The 23083-nt window shown below is 38.7% G+C and overlaps 1 protein-coding gene across 1 annotated transcript in view; it reads left to right on the top strand.

Moving 5' to 3' along the window:
• The window catches only part of PPP1R21 (protein phosphatase 1 regulatory subunit 21), a 31521-nt gene extending 13274 nt beyond the window's left edge, over nucleotides 1-18247 (top strand). The window contains exons 10-22 of the mRNA XM_058020928.1: nucleotides 2743-2844; nucleotides 2921-3009; nucleotides 3917-4053; nucleotides 4692-4784; nucleotides 6127-6254; nucleotides 6617-6769; nucleotides 7515-7607; nucleotides 8731-8964; nucleotides 10314-10349; nucleotides 12063-12179; nucleotides 13085-13183; nucleotides 15200-15328; nucleotides 17108-18247. Coding sequence (XP_057876911.1) covers nucleotides 2743-2844; nucleotides 2921-3009; nucleotides 3917-4053; nucleotides 4692-4784; nucleotides 6127-6254; nucleotides 6617-6769; nucleotides 7515-7607; nucleotides 8731-8964; nucleotides 10314-10349; nucleotides 12063-12179; nucleotides 13085-13183; nucleotides 15200-15328; nucleotides 17108-17137 — 1440 coding nt within the window. The 3' untranslated portion in view covers nucleotides 17138-18247. The remainder of the gene's footprint in view (nucleotides 1-2742; nucleotides 2845-2920; nucleotides 3010-3916; nucleotides 4054-4691; nucleotides 4785-6126; nucleotides 6255-6616; nucleotides 6770-7514; nucleotides 7608-8730; nucleotides 8965-10313; nucleotides 10350-12062; nucleotides 12180-13084; nucleotides 13184-15199; nucleotides 15329-17107) is intronic.
• Nucleotides 18248-23083: the final 4836 nt, after the last annotated feature.

The following is a 23083-nucleotide window of genomic DNA, read 5'->3' as shown; positions in this document are numbered from 1 at the left end:
ATGCATCTGTTGAAAGTTCAGTTGAGTTATTTTAAAATAATAATGCACAAATATTGCGCTGCTGAATAGAGCTTGTTTTAGTTTATGCACTAGGGCATAGGAGATGTTGAGGCAGAGCCTGGTCTTGTGTTCAAAGTGTTTAGCTGTAATATTAAATAAAGAATAAAAGGTAGACTTATAGGAGGGAGAGAACCTGGACTCTGTTCCCTTGTCAAAAACTTTATAATCTGATTTTGGGCTGCTTGTGTGAGGAGGTTTCCTGTAACTGTTCTGAAGCTTCAAGTTTGTAAAGCACGTTGAAATTAGTATGAGAAATCTGACTCATCTCTTTTGACACAATTCCATGGAAAGATTTTCTGAGAGTGTCATCCAGAGCTGTTGAGCTGCATGTTTTGACTTTGTTTTCCTTTGCTGTGAACTGGAGAAAATAACTGTGCACTAGGATTTGTGTGGGGATGCATACATGTATGCTTTGGAACAAATTGCATTGAGATAAGAGTTGACTTCATAGTTTAAGGGCATCTGTGAGTATTTAAGCTGCAGGGAGTATTTTATGATTCAGGCTCTTAATTTCAGTTTAGGAGTTGCCAGGGCTCAGACTTAAGGTGCTGAGGTGAATTGTGGTTTGCATTGATCAAGTGGCTGCAGTGCATGTGGTGTCAATGTTAACTATGACAAAACTTTCCTGTTCTTTGGAGAACCTCCTATAATCTCCTTTCAGGTAACAAATATGATTATGAAGGTGGTTATCCACTAGAGAAATCCCTTTCTATTTGCCTTCTCAGTTGTTTCAACTGATTTAGCCAAGAGCACCCTTCTGCAGAGATTCAGCATAGTTTGAGAACATTTTCTTGCTCCTGCCACCAAATGCACTCAGAATGACATGTCCTTCTTGTGAAAATGGTGGGGTTTAGTCATCTTTAAGATTTTTTGGGGCAGGAGTGGTCTCTTTCTTTTTTTAACGTGGCTCAGTGTAGTGACTGCATTATCAGATACTACTGCAGTTTACATTTACACTAAAGCAATAAAATCAGATTTCCTAGACATCTCTCCTCACAGATTTTTCCCTGACCTCCTAGTTAACACTTCTTTATTGTTTTTCAGCACAGCTGAAACAGGCAACTTAATCAGAACCATAATTTCATTTTCCTTTTCTTATAATTGAGTCTGATTCAGTAGTTCAGGCTTTGTTTTCTCCACTGTGTATTCATGGCCTAATTCCCTCAATGCATGCTACTTCTCAGGGCTTTTGCTGTGACTTTCCAGCACTGAACCATCTTTTTTGCTCACTGAAGCTGTAGTTGCTCCTGTATTTTTTATTAATTTATCTATTTGCTTGGCAAGTGTTCTCAGGGTGATTTTTTTTTTAATTTTAGTTTTAGCTACTCCACCAAGTTGGTCAAAAATGTCCCCTTAATATGGTAGAGAAGATGAAACAAGTGTCAGGTAGTGGCTTAGCAGACTTGCACTGATTTATTTTTCCCCAACTCCAGGTCTTGTCTGGTGCTTTCAAGCTATTTTCCCCACCAAACACTCAAAGTAGATGTGGACAATTCCCTGACAGGTTCAAGTATTCCTTTTCTCTTTAAGGGTTGGATTGCTGGGTTCTGCTGGGTCTACAGCATCATGCTGGATAATTCAAGTCCTCTCTCTTGCAACACAAGCCAGGAGCATTCTGCATGTGTTATTTCTTCCTCTTTAGATTTAGGAATTTTCCCTAATTCCACCCAGGTTTGTGCATGCATGGATCAGAGCTTAGCATCTCACTCTTCTTGTTAGCACTGTGTTACCACACTGTAATAACACAAGGAACAATTAAAACCTCTTGTACTCTGTTTGCCTGGGATCTTTAGCTGCTCTTGTGGTGTAAATAATCAAAGGTGAAGGGATCTTTCTGTGGGGTAAAATAAAAGCCAGGATTGCTTTTGACTACCTGTATTAATTTGTGGAAGAAGCTTTTTTGTGATACTGAGGTACCAAATTGGAAAGCTGATGGTGTTGTTACATTTGATGTGTAAGAGTACACCTTATGTTCTCAGGTCTGCTTTTTTGAAGGCAAAATTTACTGTAGGATTTAATGAAGCAATTTTTAGCAAAGTCATGCAGGTCCATGAGGTCCATAAAATAAGAATTCTCCTTATTCAGTGGTCAGTTGGAGCTCCATGCTTTGCATTAGCATAAGCATGCTTTGACTCCTGTTGAAAACTGGGCTGAACACAGGTGAAAAGACAGAAAAGACACAGGTCTTGCTCTCAGCTTGACTTGGGTTTAGTTCTTCAGTACTTTGCACAGCACAGCTTTGCAAATGTTTGTGCTGATGGACAAGGCTGGGAGGCAAACTACTTTTGGGAGGAAGGTGGGATAGTTTATTCAGTGGCTAAATGGTGCATGGATCTAGCCTTAACTGGATGGAGTTGAGGAAGGAATGCAGGAATGTTTAAAACTATAAAAAGCAAGGGTTTGGTGTGCTGTGCATGGCAGCTGAAATGAGACTGGATGCCCTGACAAAGCCCTAGGTGTGGTTTTGCCTGGACTTCCAGTGCTTCTCACTTTCCCTCAAGGTGTTTTTGACTGTAGAAGAGGTTGCTGTGCATCACTGGACTGTTGTCTCTCATTAGTGACATCTTAGGCATCGTTAAGGGGGACCGGGCTTGGCCAAAATGTCCCGTTCAGGTGTTACCTTGACTAAGGAGGTCACAGGAGCTGTCAGCAAGCACCGTTTTAAAACCTCTGTGTCCTCAGTTCTCACAGTATCTCCATGAAAACGCTTCCTTTGTTCGCCCTCTGGAGGAAGGAATGCTGCACTTGTTTGAGAGCATCACGGAGGACACGGTGACAGTCCTGGTAAGATTTCCTCCTTTTAGTACCCAAAAAGGTTTTTACAGAGCAAAAACACTTACCTGTTGTTTTTTCCTTTCAGGAAACAACTGTGAAGTTGAAGGCCTTCTCAGAACATTTAGCTTCCTACTTAGGCTTTTTAAGAAAGATTCTTCCTTATCAGTTAAAAAGGTACCTTTCATTTGATAGGTCAAATTTAAAGGCACTGTGTCAGGCATGCAGCACCATCAGCACCTACAACTCAAATATTAAGTCAGACCTTAAAATACTCTGGCCTCTGCTGTCTTAAAAGGCTGAACTCTTTTCGTGTGTTTCTTTTTCTTTTTTCTTTTCTTTTTTCTTTTTTTTTTTTTTTTTGCATGTTGTTTTCTAAACCTTGAGATTAGGCACAGCTTTTTGAGGCATTAGGACTAAAACCATGTATTTTAAAGCTCCTCCGCACACACCCTCCCTCACAGATGAGACTTGAAAAATAATGAAGCTTTCATTAATGTTTCTTAGTTATTCAATAACATTGATACTATTCAGGTGTGATACACTGTAACTGTTAATGCCTTGAGCTTCTCTGAGGGTCGTTCATCAATCAGTAAATGTAACAATGTTGTAAAACTTGGCAAGATCTACATCCTTTCTGCTGGAAAATCTTTGTTCCTGAATTGATTGAAGGGAGATGAATTATAAGTGCAAAGAGCTGCTTTAAGAGAGGGCTTGGACTAAGGAAGGAAAAACCCCCTTGATTTATGCCTCCTTTATACCTGTTCTTGTGCTCCTTAGGAAGCAAAAGAGAATTTATGTAGTAGAGGGAAAAGTCTTCAAACTTAAATTGCTGCAATCAGTTCCTTGCTGTGAGAGTAAATCATTCCTGGCTTGTGACAGAAACACCTGGGAGTGGCCATGCACACAGTAATTTTCATGTATTGCTAAGTTCCTCTGCTCTATTAGCCTTTTCAAAATCAATTCCTGGCCTGCTGTTGCTTTCCACTGGGGAGTAGAGAACACCTATGCGCTCTAAAACTCGTGAGCTTGTTATTTTTAAGACAATTGCTTGCTTTTAAAAAAATAATTCATATATTCCTAGTTTGGAAGAAGAGTGTGAGTCTTCTCTTTGCACAGCTGCTTTAAGAGCTAGGAATATGGAGCTGCACAGAGACATGAAAAGGTTGACTGCAGTCTTTGAGAAGCTCCACACATATGTCAGTCTTCTGGCCTTACCAAGTAAGTGTCAGTGCTGGCTTGGCTGGCTACCTGTGACTGCTTTTCTGTGGGTTTTTATGGGATGATTGACAGTCTGCCTCTTAATTATGAGTTAGTTAATAAACTACGTTTTCTTACTAATCATCACTTCCAGCCCCTCGTTTTTGTAAGGTTATAACAGCTGTCTAACTTTACTAATAAATAATGAAATAAAATTAATAAAATGAGGTAAAAGCCTTTGTGTGTATGTGTGTGGGGAAACTCTCTCCAAATGCATCCTGTAAATAGCAGTAGAAAAATGTTTATTTTATAGCTTCAGGTTATTTCAGTCTTCACTCTTTCTGAAGGCCCAGATTCTTTCCTACAGCTGTGAGCATGTCTTTCTGTATGTGTGGTTTTTGACACCAACACAATTGATATTTATGAAATCTGAATAAAAACTAGGGGACTTGAAAGTCTTTCACCTGCCTGTTCTGCCAGAATTGGCAGATACCAGTATTTGATATTGAAGGGGAAATTTAAGTAAATTAATCTGTTGTGACTCATCCTCCATGCAAATGATTTTAGTAGGTGGAAACTGAATTATTTTCAAAGCTACATTTTTTCATTCATGCTCAAGTCTTAGTTTTGTGGTTTTCCTTCTTATGTGTTACTCTTAGGTACAAGACCAGAAGGACTCCTTAGGACAAATTACAACTTTGTGTTTACAAACATTGCTGCAGGTCTTCATGGATTCCATGACGTTTTAAAAGGTGAGAGTTGGGAGTGTTGTCTTGTTTCAGCTTTGCTGCTTTCTTGTTTAGCATAGCACACATGCACTGTCTCTGTAACAGTGCTGAAGGTATTGTATGTGATCAATCTGGTTTGTTTTACCTTTACAAGCTAAGAAACTAAACCTACTAACCACTTGTTTTAGACATTCATGCATGGCTTTCATTCCTCCCTTCTCTTAGCTTTGTTCCTCAGAGTTGCTGGATTATTTAATTGTGGCTCTCCAGATTTTCCTGAGCGGCATCACTTTACTTTCTGAGCTTCATTGCTCTGCTGAAACTAGCAGACAGAATAGAATGCTGTGAAATGTACATATTTTCCCTGCATATGTAGCATTGACCTAGTACCTGCCTTCAAAGTTGAATTCTTCCTTCCTATTTTTAAGGTGATGACTATTTTTAACATGAATATGTAACCAAAGTTTACAAAGAAGTCTGAGATCTTTTTGAAACTTGTCTTCTTCTGGAAAATGGTTTACCTTACTTTTATCCGAATAACATGGATATGTTATGTTTTCAGTGAAAGGGTATTTGGTTAAACCTTAGAATTTTGAATCTGATGTTCCTGTATGTCCTAGAATTTCAGGACCACGTAGCTGTTTCTGGGGAGAAAATAATCCCCAGAATGAACATAATAGTGGATTTTCACTATTCTGCTGTTTAAACATTAAGCTTTCCTAATTTTAAGCAAAATTAGGATTTTTTTCCTAATAGCATGAGTATTCTGGCCCCATTTTGCAGAGTCCTCCTTTTAAAGAAAAAAAGAAGATATTAAAGATTGTACCTCACACAAAATGAGACCCTAAAGTATGAGTTTTGTAGCTTAGGTAAGTTTAGAATACTTTCTACCTCTTAATCTGGTCACTATAATGTAAATTCAATCCAATTTATACTTTAAAGGAAATACAGAAAATAGAAGCAGTGAAGAAAACTGTCAGTAGAATTCATTAACTATCAACAGAAATATTCTTAATATCTCACACTCCCATACTCCAGAATGTTTTATTTCTCTCTACTTTCTCAATCCCAACTAATTTTGAACTTCTTAAGGTTATTTCAGTTTACAGTTTGTGGTGGTGATGAGCTGGAATTTCTCCATTCTGTAGCAATAGTACTCTGTTTTAAAATAGGTGCACGTTGTTCACTTGTCAATTACTTTTTTTTAATTAGGCCACATTGAGAATGTTCTTACATGAGAAATACTTGATTCTTTTTAAATGTTGGTGTTATTGAAATTAATATATTTAGGCTAAGATGCTTTTGTGAATGATTTTCAACAAGTTTTTTATTCTTAATTTGGCATAATATGCTTTTCATTTTCCAGATATTTCCAAGCACTATAGTCAGAAAGCTGCTTTAGAACAGGAAGTTCCAACTGCCACACAGAAACTTATAACTACAAATGACTGTATTTTATCCTCTGTTGCTGCTTTAACAAATGGAGCAGGCAAGGTAATGGATATTTTTGTTTCAAACAATGCCTTAACTTGTGCAGATTTTTAAGAAACAAAAATAAACTTAGCTGAACCATTTAGAAAATCTGTGTGCCTCTGATATTAATAATCTGTAGTGTCATGTTGATTCTTGAGTTATTTTCAGGCTATGAGTTTAAACAACTGAGTGATAAAAGTAGATCTTGTGAGGGGGATGCTGTGTGTTAGGAAGGTCTGAGTTACATGGAAGAACCTGCAGCTTGTTTCAAAGTCTTGTTAAGAACTCCAGCTTCACTAAATACTTGTCTTTTCAAAAAATAATTGCTCCAATGACTCTTTCTGGTCAACTTAATTCAAAGAGCCACTTCTTGATGTGTTTAGATGGCCTCGTTCTTCAGCAACAACTTGGATCACTTCAGCACCTCTCTGAGCTACGGCCCCAAGGGAGGAGCAGAGTTCATCAGCCCTCTCTCAGCTGAGTGCATGCTGCAGTACAAGCAGAAGGCAGCTGCTTACGTGAAGTCCTTGAAGAAGGTTGGTTCAGCCAGTGTGCCTGCATAGAGGGAGCTCAGTTCTGCTGGTGGTTATGCCAAGCAGAACACAAACTAAGGGTTTGCAGGGTTTGGAATGGTAGAGATTGTCTGAACAAGAGGTTTTGGCTATAGAGGATATAGCAATAATGCTGAGGATAGCATTGCAATAATGCTGCTGAAAACTTTGGTGTGTAGTTGCCCTCACAACTGAGGGTATGTGCCACTTCTGGCATTACCCATTTCCACTAATCATTTCTGTGCCAAGACTCCAAGGAGAAAAGGGTGGCTGCTTATGTAAATTTTCTCATGTATTCACCTGGAATATGGAGTGAATGAAAACATGTTCTTACACTTGCATTCACTGGAAGACATACAGGGAAAAAAAGGAGGTAAACTGGGGAAAATGTGCTGAACCAAAGGATTAAATGCTGTCAGATCTCCCTGTTGCCTCCATTAAAATTAACAATTAACTGATGTGCTTATCAGTTGTCACTAAATCACTTTACTGCAATGTTTGTAAAGAGGACCTTAAGATGCCTTTGATCATTAATTAATACTCAGAGTTTTCTGAGCACTTTTTAATCAACTGCTCCTTTTGGGGCTGTGTTCCTTATACCTGGTAAACACTTGGAACATAGGGTTTTTTCCCTTTACTAAAGTAAGGAAAGTAGTAAGAAAAGAAAAGCAGAATGCATATTCTGATCTAATGTGTAACATGTTTTGAGAGGTTTTTTATTTTTCTGCAGCCTTGTGCAGATTCAGTGCCTTATGAAGAGGCTTTGGCCAATCGCAGAGTTCTCCTGAGTTCTACAGAAAGCAGGGAAGGTCTTGCACAACAGGTATTGTGCTAACATGTAAGGCAGTGTATTTTGTAAAGGTGAACTTGTATCAAAGTATCCAATTTATGTCTGTGGTCATTTGTAGGTGTATATGGATATGCTGAACTTTAAAATTAGACTGTAGATGTCTTGTAGAGTTATGAAAGTAAAACCTTTGTCAGGCTGGGTTATCTGCAGGATGTACATGTGGGTAGATATAGGAGCCAGGATTATGTCATTGATACCTTAATTTGGAAATACAAGAAGTCAGGTAATCTTTAATAATTAAAATAAATGCAAAATAAAGACAGGAATAAGGCATACTAAGGGATTAATTTTTAATGATGTGTACTGATTTGAGTCCTCTTTTGGACTATGCAGGAATTATTTGCACTGGTTAAGGGCACTGATCTTTCATTTCAGTTAGAGTGATAGATTAGAGTTTCTATCTGCCAGTATGCATATATATTTTTTTTTTTTTTTTTTCTGGAAGGTGAAGCAGGATGGGTAACATGGTATTTAAAAGGCCTACCCAGTTTGTCTATTGCTTCATGTGAATGAGAATAATTAATACTGACACTTTATTGGCTTGCATACTCAGCCTATGCTTGATTCATTGTTATTGGGCTGTTACAGAAGCAAATAGTTTGGTAATTTTTTTCTTTATAGTTACCAATATTCTAAGTGTATTAGTAGGAGTGAAATGAATTTCAGCAGAAATGTGCTGTGATAGGATGTGTTCTGTTCCATAGTTGTTTTCTTACCTGGACAAAGTGGGTGGTTCTGTCTGTGTGAGGTGGGACAGCTGGGAGGAGACAGTTTGTCTTTCTAGCATAGGAAAAGCTAGTGATATTGCCAGGTACACATCTTTCAACTTCTTATAAAATTCTTCCCTGCTTTGGTTTTTCACCTAGTACAATGTTGCCATTTTTATGCATGTGTCAAACTAATTAAATAATGTGGCCATTTTTGACAAAGAGCCACAGCCAAGCACACAGCTCAGAACAGTGGTTGTTTACCTGCTGCACTTTGTTAGCTCACTTATGTAATGGTTTAAAATAATACTGCCCTCAAACATTTCCTGTGTGTGGGTTTTTTCCTCCCTGGGTTCAATAACCTGGACTGTAAACTTTCCCTCCTAAAGGTCCAGCAGAGTTTGGAGAAAATTGCAAAACTTGAACAAGAAAAAGAACACTGGATGTTGGAGGCTCAGCTAGCTAAAATTAAGCTAGAGAAAGAAAACCAAAAACTGAAGAACTCTCTCAGTGGACATTTAACTGAAACTATCCAGGAGCATTCAGTCCTGCCAAATACAGCAGAACAAAAGAAGGAAACCACAGAAAAGAGTCTGAGGGAACCTATTAAGAGCACCAGTCTGGTAAGTGACCTTTCCCTTCAATAGAGAAAAATCCACTTTCTTTAGTAGCAGTGCTGTTTGATCAGTGGAACACTAAAAATGAAAGCCTTTTGACTGTATTGAAAAGCATTCACTCTTGGGGTCCTTGTCTTTGCAAAGCTGCTTGCAAATTCTTTCTGCAGAGTTGGGCACTTCTTGGATTTTGAGACTTTGTTTGCTGTCTTTAGTATTGTGAAGATATTTTTGTAGTTCTGTCCATGTGTAACTGAGGGGGAAATAATAGGTGCTTAATCTCCTGATTTGTCTGTACTTAGGGAACTTTGCAAGTGCTGTGTATCTCAGGTTGGGCCTGTGTTTCCAATACTTTTATTCATCTCTAGGTATGTTAAAGCAAATGAAAGTAGGTAGGCAGTGATTGTCAATGGGTTTGAAGACTTATTGGGGTCAATTTGGGTTCAGCAATTGCTTTTGGAAATGTAGCATGCATTCTTTCCTTGCTGTTCTGTGCTGGTAAATGGCTTTTTCCTGTTTACTAACATATTTTAAATGAATTGGCCTTTCCCCTGAATTCCACTTCTGAAGTGGCATAGTGGTATTAACAGGAATGTCATCTGTAAGAAATAATAAATCCACTCAGCATTCAATAGAATTATTTTTTTGTCCTCCCTGCTTTCCTGCTCCAAGATAAAAGTAACCAATGGGTGGTTTGAAAGCCTCAGTTCTGAAGTACACTGGCATCTTAAGTTTGATCCCCTATTTGATTCCTTAGGAGTTTGAGGAAGTTACTCATGGGTCAACATATTGTATGAATGTTCCCCATAAACAGGAATCTCTAGTCCTGTTGAGATCAGGGGAAAAAAAGCCCCTTAGATTCTCTGGGAAGATATCCTTGCCTGAAACCTGGTATTGGCTTGCACTGCTCCTGTAGAGTTTTGTCAGTGCTTACTAGGCAGAAGGGAAAGGAAGGAATTTGGAATGTATTCAAGAAATCCAGGTTGACTTTCCTTCCTCTTAAACATGACAAGTAATGTTTCGGTGTGCTAACGTGGCTCTGAATTATTTTCATATGATCAAGCAGTTGCATAACCATGGGAGCCCAGCTGCATCTTGTTGCTTTTATTGCCTTTTCCCTGTGTACCTCCTAAGACAAGAGATATATTTTTGAGCTGGTGTCAGGTTTAATTCTGTTCAAGGCACTCATGTAACCACTCTTGTTTAATTTACAGGTGGAAGTACTTAAATTTGATTTCAGTTTGCATGGTTGCAAGATTGTTTAAATTCAAAGTCCTTCTAAGACTGAAACCAAAATGCAGCTATGGTTTCTATTTTTTTGCAGTTTCTCATTAAGTGTATTTTCTTCCTTGTTCTAGATTGGAATGTTGACTGTAACTACTGATAATGAAAAGGTAATCTGTTTTAAACATTATTAAAGTCCATCTGTTAAATACTTCAATTCTGATTCTGCTAAACTTATTCCACAGGTCTAATTACCAAGAATACTCCTGTATAATGGCACAAGTTGACCACATAGTCTTTATATACTAAATGGTCAAATTTCTGAAATCCACCTGTTCTTTAATTGTCTTTTTCAATTAGTGGACTGTTATTTGGCCCTTGTGAGCCTTTTGGAGCAGTGTGAACTGGAGTCAGGGTCTGCTCTCTGTAATTTGAGGAAGGCACTGGTCATTGTGGGAATCTATAAAATCAGAGGGTTTTGGGAAAGCTGCAAAAGGCAGGCCTCAGAGACAGCAGAACTGTGGTTAGAGCTAAGCAGTAGCCATAGGATAGGTCAGCAGAAAAATTATGTAAAAAGTAGAAAAGCAAGGACAAATAAAACAATGGTCTGTGTATTAACACTTGGCTAGAATAACTCCCTAAGCTACAGAAAAGTTTATCTAGTGAGATATTAGGGAGTTCTAAGCTTAATAATGGAGCTCTGTGCATTGTGTTTAAGGCTTACAAGTAAGTATTGTATTCAGAATAAGCAGGCGTTGTTTTACCCAAAGGTACATGTGCTTATGGTGATTGGATAGAACTACTGTCAATGTGCTTTTGCTTTGTGTGATTGGTCAAAAAACTTATTTTATAAGTTCTTGGTCTGCTGCCTGGGATGTGAGCTGCTGGCATCTTCCCATTGTCATCACCATGTAATGAGGCTGATGCTGGAAAATAAACCAGCTCAAGGCGCGTTCCTGGCAGTCCCATCCTGTTGGTGATGTTTACAGGGACCCTGGCTGTGCCTCAGGAGCCCCAACTGTATCCCAAGCCTCCACTCTTAACCCCGGGGGAAGGGCTCAAGCATAAAACACCCCTATCTGCAGTTGCAAAGCACGGGTCACACTGAAACAAAGCTTGAACCAGCCCTCAGGATAAATGTTAACCCTTCATTTAGCCCTGCTATAATGTAACGCTTGCTCCAGCGGGAACTGCTGAGAGTAAGGTTCACTGCTTTCCCTTTTCTGATATCACAGGGAGCTGATGTGTACCTTAGCGCACTCCTCCTTCTGAAAGTGTGATTGAAAAGGGGTAGGGGGCTAGATAGTAACTGATACAAGTCCTTAGAGGCTTCTGCACAGTGCTGAACTTGAAGGTAGTGACAGATTATGTGAAAGCTGACTCCAGTGGGTTAGTCTGTAAACTACTGATTTGTTGGTTTTTTTAATTTTTTATTCTCTTTTTTAATTTCAAATGTCTAAAACTTCTGGAACATGCAACATTAGTAATGGTTATGATTTTTGTATGCTTCTGAAATACAGTTATGTGAAGGAATTCTTCCTTGTTGGGAAGAGACTGTAAGTTTTCATGTAGGTGAAAGCTGTTCACTTCTGGATTTTCATCTTCATCAGACACTTGATATATTAAAGCAAGTTAAATTCTTACCTCTTCAGTCAGCTCCTTGTCCTGTAAGGAAATCTGACATTGAGTCCCCATCAGAGTGACAAATTGCAGTGTGGCCTGCTGTAATTCATCTGTTGTCTTTGTGGAATTTGATACTTTTTGATAGAGCAGCTAGGGCTCAGAAGGAAAGAATTAAAAAAGTCTATATAGAGGCAATGTTGTGATTTGGGTATTCAGTCTACTAAACATCAATGTTGTTTGGTTGAACTTTTCCTTGCCAGGCTCCAGATGCTGAGTCTCGTGAAGACCTGATAAAAACTCACTACATGGCCAGGATAGCAGAGCTGACCTCTCACCTGCAGCTTGCTGACAGCAAATCAGTGCACTTCCACGCTGAGGTGAGCATGCAGGCAAGGACAGTAAATCTCTTTTTGAACTTCCAGCAGGCAAGTGCTGTGATAGTGAGTTTCAATACATGGAGCATAATGTTTTATAATAATCTGTTCCTGGAATATTTTTGATTGTGGTCTGGCACGCATAAAAACAGATACTATAAAAGAACTTTTTATGTTTAATAAATCCTTTGGTAGCCATGTCTTGACTGTATTAAGTAGTATAATTTGTGTCATGTATAGATTTGTTCACATAAGCTGAAGCAGCTGGCTTTAGTTACCAAGGAAGTTTTGACTTAATTTTATAGCGATGCTGATGTCATTCAGAAATATTTGAGTGTATTATGAAGTGATGGAAACAGCTCTCCTGAGAAAATTGGCTCTTAGGCAGAAGTTATACTGCAAGAATGAACAAGATGATGCATTGTATCTATGGTTTCCTTTTCATTTCAAGTCATGAGGGAACTTTTCTTGAAAGTAGTTGCTGTTTTGATTTGTGTAATAAATGATATGGAATATACTAAAGCTCCAGGTTAACAGAGCAAATCCTCTTAAATGTTATTTTTTTAATTGAAGATGACATAGTATGGATGAATCATCTTTTCTGTGATATTTGAGCCTTGTGTGAAGTGAGTTGTTTGCGTTGCTTTTTACTTATGAGAAGTTTTGTAGCAGTTACATGAAAAATACAATATTTAGAGGATTGGCAATATGGTAGCTCTGTAAAATGAAACATTTCATGTTAACTATTCCATTACCTCTACATTTAAAAATGTGCACAAGCTCTTGAGTTTCTTGAAATCCAAGTATCACAGATGGAAAAGTCCAAAGCAGGCACTTAAGGATGCCACCAGGCAGTACTGAGGAAGTGACTTTTGTCCCTTGTACCCTCCCTGTCCTGTTCTTGGTAGTGTCGAGCACTTGCCAAAAGACTTTCTCTGGCAGAGAAGTCCAAGGAATCACTCACAGAAGAGCTGAAACTTGCCAGTCAAAACATCACCAGATTACAGGCAAGTAAATTTTTCTGTAATGTAGTAGATGCACTTTGTAATCATGTGTAAGGGGAAGTTAGAGCAGAAAAATTACAACCATCTAGCCTGGCTATTCCATTCCTAGGTCCTGTGTTGTGGAATACAAAATCCAGTGGTATGTGGAGAAGAGCCTTGAATAATACACTTTAAATCCCATGTATAAAGTTGAAGTGGAACATGCTTCCAAGAGAAAGTAATATTGCCAACTTGCGTGTTTTAGCCCATTTGATGTCAAGGATTTTCAAGAAAATGAGAGAGTTGTAATGCCGAAAGGGGTGGTGGTTTGACTGATTCCAGATGAAGTAAGGAATTGTTAATCCTTTCTTGCACCTGGGTCTGAAAGTTTTAAAAAATGCCAGGTTGATTTGGATTTTTAAAATATAGGTACCTTAATATTAAGCAAAGATAGTTATGGGGTAATCTTTAAGAAGCTGTTGTTAACAAAAATCAACTCTTATGCCATCCTGTGAGTCTCCTCTCCCTTTGTCCTTCTCCTCCACACAGCTGAGAAAGAAGCCAGTAGTACAATAAAGTATAAATAAATACACAATTCATAAATTCCTTTGTGTTTTCTTTACACTTAGTTCATATTATTATTGCTCATCTGTCTGTGATGGTGAGTACCAAAATTGCTCCATACAGGCTGTGGATATAATGTTAGAAGCTTTGAGCTGTTGTGCTCATGAACAATCCTTTTTAAACACTTTCTTGATTTGTTCCTTTAAGAAATTCCACAATAGATGTTGAACTCAGCATGAGAAGTTAATTTTCAACTGCATTTTAAACTTCCTAGGAAAAGATAGCAGGCACACACCATTTATATGTTTAGTAGTCTGCATAGTACTGAATAATAGTGAGGTTGGAAGGGTCCTCTGAAGGTGATTTATCCCCTCCTTTGTCAGAGCAGTGAGTTCAGATCAAGGTGTGGAGCTGGGTATTTCCTATACAGCCATGCTGGTCTGCTGCCACAGTCACTCCATGACTTAGGCATTGCATTGCTCCTTGTTCTGTCCTTGGTCATTCAGCTTTCCTGGGCCCCTGTAACTTCCAGGGCAGTTTTACCTGGGACCTTGCCAAGCAGAAAGAAGTCAGAATCTACTCCTCTAGGTCTAGGAGTCTTAAGGTTGCTGTAATTCTGCTATTCCTCTTGCTTCCCTCAGGATCCTGAATGCCACTAACTCAGCCAAGGCTGCCATTGGCTTTCACATCCCTGAGCAGCTTTCCCTTATTTGTGAGTAACAGGTCCAGCAGGGAGCATCTCTTGGTCCCACTGATGACTGCTATCAGGAATTTCTATGCCACACTCAAGACAACTCCTCAGTTGCTTGTGTTCCACCTTGCTGCCCTTCCAGGACGTGTCAGATAATTAAAATCCCTAATGAGGATCAGGGTCTGTCAGTGGGAGATTTTTATCTGCTTGCAGCAGATGCCTGTCATATCACCCTGTTGTTCTCCTACTGATCAGATTTATTAGTCTTCAAGCCACTTCTTCACACAGAGCATAATTTCTTCCCTTCTGTCCTCCCTGAAGTGTGTTTATCCCTTCATTGCTGTGTTCTAGCCATGCACACTATCCCCCCATGTCTCTATAATCCCAGAGACATCATAACTCTCTCTAGCTCCATGTGGAGTGGTGCTTCCTTCAGCTTTGGATGTGTGTGCAGGCCATGTTTTAACCCCACAAACATTACTTGTTTCCTGGCTGGAAGCAGTGGTGGAAAACTTAGCTGTTACCCCTTTTTTTGTAAGCCATAAAAAGTGGGGGAAAAAATCTAAAGGAAACAACACAAAAATAAAGGGAACAAGCCATGCATGGGACTTCAGGTAAAAGAAAAGTAGCTGCTGACTTCCTTTTATAAAACAGGGTTTTTTTTAGCTGAATTGCACACACTCAGCATCAAAAGTGGAGCTGACTAAGTGGAGGTGGAAGTGTGCTGCTTTGCCAGGTATCACTAACACTGAGCCAGGGCCTCTGGTTGTTTCATTTTCCCTTAGGATGAATTGATGACGACAAAGAGGAGCTATGAGGACCAGCTGAGCATGATGAGTGACCACCTGTGCAGCATGAATGAAACCTTGACTAAGCAAAGGGAAGAGATTGACACCCTAAAGCTGACTAGTAAGGTGAGCTGGCAGTGGAGCTGGGGTGGGAGGGTTACATTTGGTGTTCCTGCAGCACTGCCCTTGGACAAAACAGCTCACAAGCTGTAATTCTTGCTCTGAACCAGTTGGAAGGAAAACTCCAAACTTGTTCCTTCAAGTTTCAGTGAAGAAAACAATTCTTGCTAAACATGCATGTGGGAAAGAGCAAGCTTTTCATGTCACTGCTTCACATCAGGTTCTCAAAGTGTACTCTCTGATGGCAGATCACACCATTTTTTTGTTTAAATGTGGTGAAAATGGAGCTATTTGTAAACTCAGCTGTTGAGGCTGGGTGGTTATGATGTAGTTCTGGGTGGAAGAGTCCTTTCTGCACTCCTTTGGGTTGCAGCATGCTCTGTCCTTGGCAGCTGGTCTCTTTCTCTGTTTTATTTCCACATTCTAGCTCATCTGTCCCTTGTGTAGGAATGAAAAAGTTGCCACTTGTATTCTTCTGTGAGCTTGAAATGCACACTTAAATTCTTTACCAGGCAAGGAGTCTACCCACTTGTAAAAAAATCAGAAACAGATTTTTTTACTTATCTAATGATGAAAAATACAGAAGTCTGCTTTTTTGAGCAGCCAGTGATTAAACCATGGTATATCCTATTCTGATACTTCTAGGGAGGAACAGATGTTGTGAAGGCCTTTTCCCTTCACTTGTCTGACTGTGAAACAAATAAATTATTATCATTATTCTCCTTATTTTTGGGATGCATGGAAGCAGGTAGCACTGAAGGATTAATGAAGTAAAAATAATAAATAAATTCCATGTTCTGATTAAAGATCCTATTATGGTGATTTTTATTTTTTAGAGTAATCTTTTCCCCCTGCTTTTCTTCAGATTTCTGAGTGTTTTAACTTGGCTTTGTATTCTTTAAAATGACTTTGTGGTGTAAAAGCCATTGTGTTTGCAGAAGGAAGCTCTTGGCTGCATACTGACCGTGGCACTCAGTGTTTTTATAAAATGTTTTCTGGAATTTCTCACTTGCCATAACTGTAAGAATTGAAGTGGTACTCTGTCTGTAAGGACCTCAGCACAGAAGCCACACAGGTTTTCAGATGTTAACAAATGTAGAAGGGAATCCAGTTGGAATCCAAGTGATGCAGTTAAAGCCCTTATCACTTGGAGAGAGTTGTTGGTTAGATTCAAAACAAATGTTATCTTCAGGAAATAGGAAGACTGAGAATTGCCAGCAAGTAACTATTGCACAAAACTTTATTTTAAGCTCCACATTTCCTTTGTGGAATTACTGAAGGTCAAGTGTGAGTTGGCTAACTGTGGAACAAACTCTGTTCTGTACAACCAGAATTAAAATAAAATTCATTTTGGAAAAAACTCCATATGGTGGGGGGTTTTTAATGTGATACAATTATTCTGTAAGAAGTTATTTGGAGTAGCACATGAAGGAGGGTTGTGATTTCACTTGCCTTCACTGCCCTTACAGAATTACGGGTATTAATACAATTGAATGTCTTGGGATGTCCCTCAAATGCTTTGTCACAGGTTTCAGTTGTAGTAAGGCACTGTGGTGCTTGTTTGAGATATCTGGTACTTGCCTCTGTTGTGCTTATAGAAACAGAGGAATTTTCAGAGCAAATGGTTGCAATCTGTCAAACTTAGGAGTCTATGGAGTGTTTATTTTCAGTCTGACTGTACCTTGCTTGCTGTAGGCATAAATTATTAGACATCACATTTTGTAGTTACCTGCTAGACTCCCTTGCCTGAATGATAATGTTCTCTTTGCTTGTTTCTTGTTGCAGGGAAATTCTAAAAAGAACAAAAATCGATAGTTTACAGCTGAGTCTTTGGAAGCTGCTGCTGCACAGGATGCAGAGAGTGACCATTCATTATCCAGTTCCTGTTTGTTCCAGGAAGCTGAGGCTGGTTTTGGGTCTAGTAAAAACTGAATTGGTGCTGTAAATGGCTTGAAAATATTTAGAACTTGTGACAGATAAAACAGAACTTAATGTTGGCTCTAAACCAGGAAATACACACTCTGTGGATAATTTATATAGTAATTACCTTCAGTTTTTACTGTGCACTTTTTAAAACCAGGTTTTGATTTCATGTAACAACTTCAGATTTTGTATATTTTCAAATATGTTTCTGCATTAACAAATTTGGATTGGTGCAGTAGGTGTCTGTTTTTGAGTTCTCCATTTAATGGTCAGCACATGTACATTCCATTACTTGTTAATAACAGTTTAAAAATGAGTTTGGAGACTTTTTTTGGCCATGCAAGCTGTGCAGTTACTGTAAATGTATTCCTCCTGTTCTCAGCCCTCTAGAATTAATTGAAATTGTGGCTTGAAATTATTTTTACAAATTCACCAAGTAAATGGGATCATTGTTAGACTGCAACAGTGGAAACCTTTCCTGCTTGTATTTGGCACTTTGGATTTAGAGGTGAAGAGCACAATTTGGCTGAGTTGGGCTACTTCAGTGAAATTGCTTTAAGGCATTTCTGTAACATTTTGTTTACACATGTATGTATATATATATATATTGGTTGAAATAGCTGTTTAAGGCTAGAGGAAACTGTGATTGTCATTTGCCCCAAAAGAGTGAAACAATGTGTGTAGAATAGATCAGCCTACTGTGCTCTCTTACAGTAAAGAAGAATATGAAATATGTAGAAGGTTTAAGCACTGAACTTGCAAAAGGTCTTCATGGAATTGAGTTGTGATGGATTCACTGGGGGGATGCACATGGCTTTTCCTGTGTTTTCAGAAATTTGTGAACTTTAGGCCTCTCCTAAGTTGTTTTCTTTCTTTTTTCCAAGTGAAGTTTAATGTCACAAAGTTTCACAGCATTGATTGTTGGGGGTGGGGTTTGTTGGTTTTGGGTTGGGTTTTTGTTTGGTTGGTTTTTTGGTTGTGTTTTTTTGGTGGGTTTTTTTTGGGGTTTTTTTGGTTGGTTTTTTTTTTTTTTTTTTGGTGATTTCCTGTTTTTTTGTTTTTGGTTTTTTTTTTTTTTTAATCAGATGCTGTGCTGCTCCACACTTTTTACACCAGTCTTCTGTTCCATAATTTCCATTATGGCACTTATTTGTCCCACAGGGGTTTACTCTGATATCAGATGTGCTGAAATGTATTATCAGTATGTAATAATAAAATCAACCACATGAAACCAGCTTGACTTTTTCCTTCCTTCTGGCTCTGCCCAGGCTGCAGAGTGTGACATTGTGGTGGGGGTTCCAGATGCTGGTGGGATACCTTACACCAGTCTAGGTGCTCTCAGTGCTTCTCTTTGTTCTGATATCTTTTCCTTTCAGAAATGCAAAATGCAAGTGGTGGAGATGGGGAGAGCCTGCAGGGTTTCCTATTGATGTTGAATTAAGAACTCTGTGCTGGTGATAATGAGGGTTGGGAAATGTTGGCTTTCTCTCCAGCTGTTTTATGGAAGCAGATACAGCTTCAACTGTTTCATTTAGGGTTGGGAAGCTAATTGCTTTCTTCCAATTCTTTTGATGCTGCCTTTTCTGAGAACTTCCATCTTGCACTGAAGGTACTAATCCAGTTATTTTAATTCTCTGAATCAAATGTCTGAACTGACACTACTTTTACTGATACTGCTTTTCATAGGTTGCTGCCTTTAGAAAAAGATTTTGCTTAGACCATTTTTTTACATGTCTGAATAAAAATAGTGTGTGTTTAGAATTTGCATTAAAAAATCAAATACATGTTCAGAGTATACCCCAATATCCAAGCTGGAATTCATGTAGAATGTACAGGCATTTAGGTACAATTCCAATGTACATGAGTTATCGGCATTTTTTCTTTGCAGTGTTATTTGGGAATGTATTTGGGTGTCCCCCTCACCAAACAATAACCATGCTCAAGAAGAGACAGTTCTGATCACTTCAGCTGCCTTCAGTTTTTCAAGGAAATGTTTTCAGTAAGTTCTAGACAACTGCAAACTATCAATACCCAACAGTAAAATCTGGCAAAAGAAATTTAAATCAGTGTTTTGGATACTGCTGTAGTAGTGTTTCTAAGGGGCCGCAGGATATTACATTGAACTCAGTGGCATTAGAAACTGGATCAAGTGGAAATACAAACTCCTTGTGCTTATTATCTGCTAACCAGGTGATGCTGAATCTTCCTCAATGTGTGAAATGCTGTTAAATGCCAAAATGGCTACTGCACAGGGCTTTGCTATTAAAAAAACAGAAGACTTGTTTCAACATTGCAGCCAAAAATTCATCTTTGAGGCAAAGTTTTCCAGAAAAATTATTTTGAACTACAATATACCTTATTATATATATAACAATATACAAAACCATGTACAATGGTATATGCAGGGTATCATGGAATGTGCAAAATCTGGGTAAGGAAATTTTATTAATGGAATTAATCTTCAGAAATGTACAGTGTGAATGTTTGCCTTCAAGGTGGTTAATTGGGGAAACCAGTGAGAAAGTGTTGTAAAGTGTAAAAACCTTCAGCACGATACAGTGTAAAACCAGGGATAAAGAAAAGCCTGAAGTTATCTTTTTTAAGGACAGTTCACTATGACACAAGTTTTAAAGCATTTTTTGAGTGCTTAATTAATTTCTCCATAATGTTGAGTGCCTCGTGAATAATCTCTCATTCTCAGACTGAAGTGGCTAATTCAGAAAAACACTATTTTAATGGTTTTAATTGGATATTCAGAAAAATCTTCGAGCTTTGTTTTAAAACTATACTAACATGTTCAATGTTTTCAAAATGTTCAGCTGTCCTAGGTTTCTGAAAGCACATCCCCAGCAACTATTCTGGGTGTTCAAAATAAATATTTGCTGTAGTCAGACATTAATTTGCTTCAAGAGTGCCTTCTTAGGAACCACTGCTTCATCAGTCTGAAACTGCCCAAGAAGCACCAAATCCATTGTCTATTTTAAAAGGCCTTGAGCTCCTGGAGGTCAGAGGCTTCCCTGCCTTGAAAGCTTAACTTCTAAAACAGGAATCTTAGGCTGGTGTCATAAGCTGTGCTAGAGTGCTGCATCTCTTTGCTGTTTGAACAATGATTATTTTGAATTATACAGGGATGTATATGCTACATCTCTGATTTAAACAGCAGTCAGCTGAAGTGTTGGTTCAAAGTTGGTGGTGTTTGTCATGTCTCTTGTTAATCCCTTCAGCTTCATTCTGATCCAGTTCAATGTTTCATGGCATGATGAAATGTGCCAGATCCTCTCCATGCATGTGAAATATCCAGGCTGGAACAGTTTGCTTTCCTACCTTTGGCCGTTTATATGGTTATTTTCCCTTTTTCCCAAGCCGGCTTTATTTTTAATTTGTATTTATAATCCTGCTGCTCTACCTGCCCTCCCTTCCTTTGCTGGCAGATGAAGTTTTGGTGTGAAGGGCTTTGGCCCAGCATGTTTCCTAGGTGCTGACTTCACTGTTCAACAGTGCTCCAAAAACCAGATTTGCTCCCACGTGCAAGGCATCACTTGCAAACAGGAAAGGAAATAAACTTTGTATCCACATACTGCCTATCAGGACAAGGGAAAAGTTATTTACTGGCTTGGCTGAGCAGTGTCAAGGCTGTGGGGTTTTTTTTTAATAGTGTAAATCCTATGATATATTAAACTTTGGAGAACCATCTGGCCCTGTAAATTGGGCAAACCTGTTGTTTAATACAGTCTGTATGTAAGGTAATTTGAGAGCACTATCTTAGCAACAGGAGGGTCATAATAAAAACAAAGCTTAGTGCGGTAAAAAATTGTAATTGCTGCCAGAGGTCTGATTACTTCCTCCCACAAAGGCTGGATGCTGCTCTAAGAATGCTTGTTGTGTCTTACTCTGCCTTTTCTGCCTCTGTCACTACCTGCAGTATTGCTTGATTTCAATCCATGTTTGTTTACAGAGGCCATTTTTGCCTGAATTCCTGAATATTTCTTTTAATCACAGAGTTAAAAACGTCCTTTCAGTGCAGTTGTTTCTGCAGCTCTGCCAGCCTGGTTCCAGAGGGGGTCAGGGAAGAGCTTTGGGGGCCTTTGTGAGGCAGGGCTGGGCTGTGAGCTGCAGCACATGGAAACTGGCCTGGGGCAGCTCTCATTGTGTGCCCTGCTGCGTGTGCAGGCAGCTTTAGGCACTTCAGTGCTCACTCAGAATCACCCAGCTCCTTACAGAGGTAAATACTCCAATTGCTGCAGTGCTGAGCTGCAAAAAAAAAAACCCAACTGTGTGATTCTCCTTGGGTTTAATTTGCAGGGCAAGACACCCCACTAACAGCCCCAAAAGAATTCTGGTTATAAATCTCTTACATGGAAATTGCAGAGATAGCCGTAGAGAGCATAATTTATTTGTTTTAGCACTGATTCACCCTGTGAGTCCAAAGCTTTCTAAGCTGATGAGGTCTCAACTAATGAAGAACCCTTTGAAGCCCAGGCCTGGTGTCAAAGCTGTAGTTACAGTCTCCCTTAAACAACACAGCTTTGTCCTGAGAAGAGTTAAACCCACAAAGCTCAGGAGTCCAGGTCATTTCCAGTTATTTTAGGCACTAGGGATTCTTTCATGAATTTCCTTGGCATCTGGTTAATGGTGGCATGTAGCTTGCTGCAGGCTCTGTCAAGTCCTTCGCTTCTGAATTGAGTGTGAGAACACCTTACACTGCCCCACACTCCCCTTTGAACAATTTACACTGCCCCACACTCCTCTTTCAACAATTTACACTGCCCCACACTTCCCCTTCTGCCCCCTCATCTGCTCTCCCTTACAGCTTCAGCTTTCTTTTCTCTTGCATTTAAAAGCCTTCAGTTTGGGTTTGGATAGTGAATGCAGAGCACTGTACCCAAGAAAGATTGTTTTAATGAAGTTATGATGTTGAAAAGGTCTGAACTGAGAATTTCAGTGCAGTTTCATTAAGCCCTTGGCACAGGAAACAGCTGAAATCCTGGAACTGGTGCTGCTCCTCTTCTGTGCTCAGTGGCTTCCAAATTGTCTGTAGCATGTGCAGGGCTGGACAGAAAATATGAACCTGGAGAGGGGACAATCATCTTGACCAAAAGTTTCTTTTGAAATCTGGAAAGTCTGGTTTATTTTTAGTCCAAACAAGCAGGCAAGAACAAGTTTCTCTTAGATTATTGATCTAGCCCATAAGGTCAAGAATATTTGAAGCCAATTTCTCACAAAAAGGACAGCAATATGCTAAATTTCTATAACCAATTTATATGTAACAAATATACATCATTTAAATAGTGAATATAATAAACTGGTACGTTTCTATTAGCAATTTTATTCAGTGAAAGATGGATTCATTTAACCTGAGGAGAATTTGACTTTTCAAAACAAAATACGTCTTTGTTAAGATGAACTTTTGCAGAAATTTCTTGCTAAAAAAAAGCAAAGCAGTAGAGGAAAGAGTTACAAATAAGTCTAGAAACAACTGTTTTTCTGTCTCTATTTACAAATATTTGGTTCTAGCCAGATATGAACTGACAGGTTTCACTTTTGATAAAATAGTCCTAGACAGTAAGCATTTGATAAACAGGCAACACACTGCAAATCATGTTAAGATCAATTTAAATATAGTCAGCAATGTAAACTGAATTTGTTGGTGTTGTAAAGTGTTGAATGAGCTTTATAACTGCCTCTAGCAACATATAATACTGTATCTTTATGTGAAATGCTCTTCAAATTGTATTTACAGTAGAAATAACTTTTAATAGTTGTAATTTGTTCTGCATATACTTTTCATCAAAGTCAAATTTTTTTAAGGAACTTTAAATTTCAGTATCAGTGGTTTTT

Source organism: Melospiza georgiana, chromosome 3 (genome assembly GCF_028018845.1).
Source record: "Melospiza georgiana isolate bMelGeo1 chromosome 3, bMelGeo1.pri, whole genome shotgun sequence".
Taxonomy (NCBI): Eukaryota; Metazoa; Chordata; class Aves; order Passeriformes; family Passerellidae; genus Melospiza; species Melospiza georgiana.
Note: the sequence above shows the minus strand (reverse complement) of the source record. Positions and strands in the feature narration are given on the sequence as shown.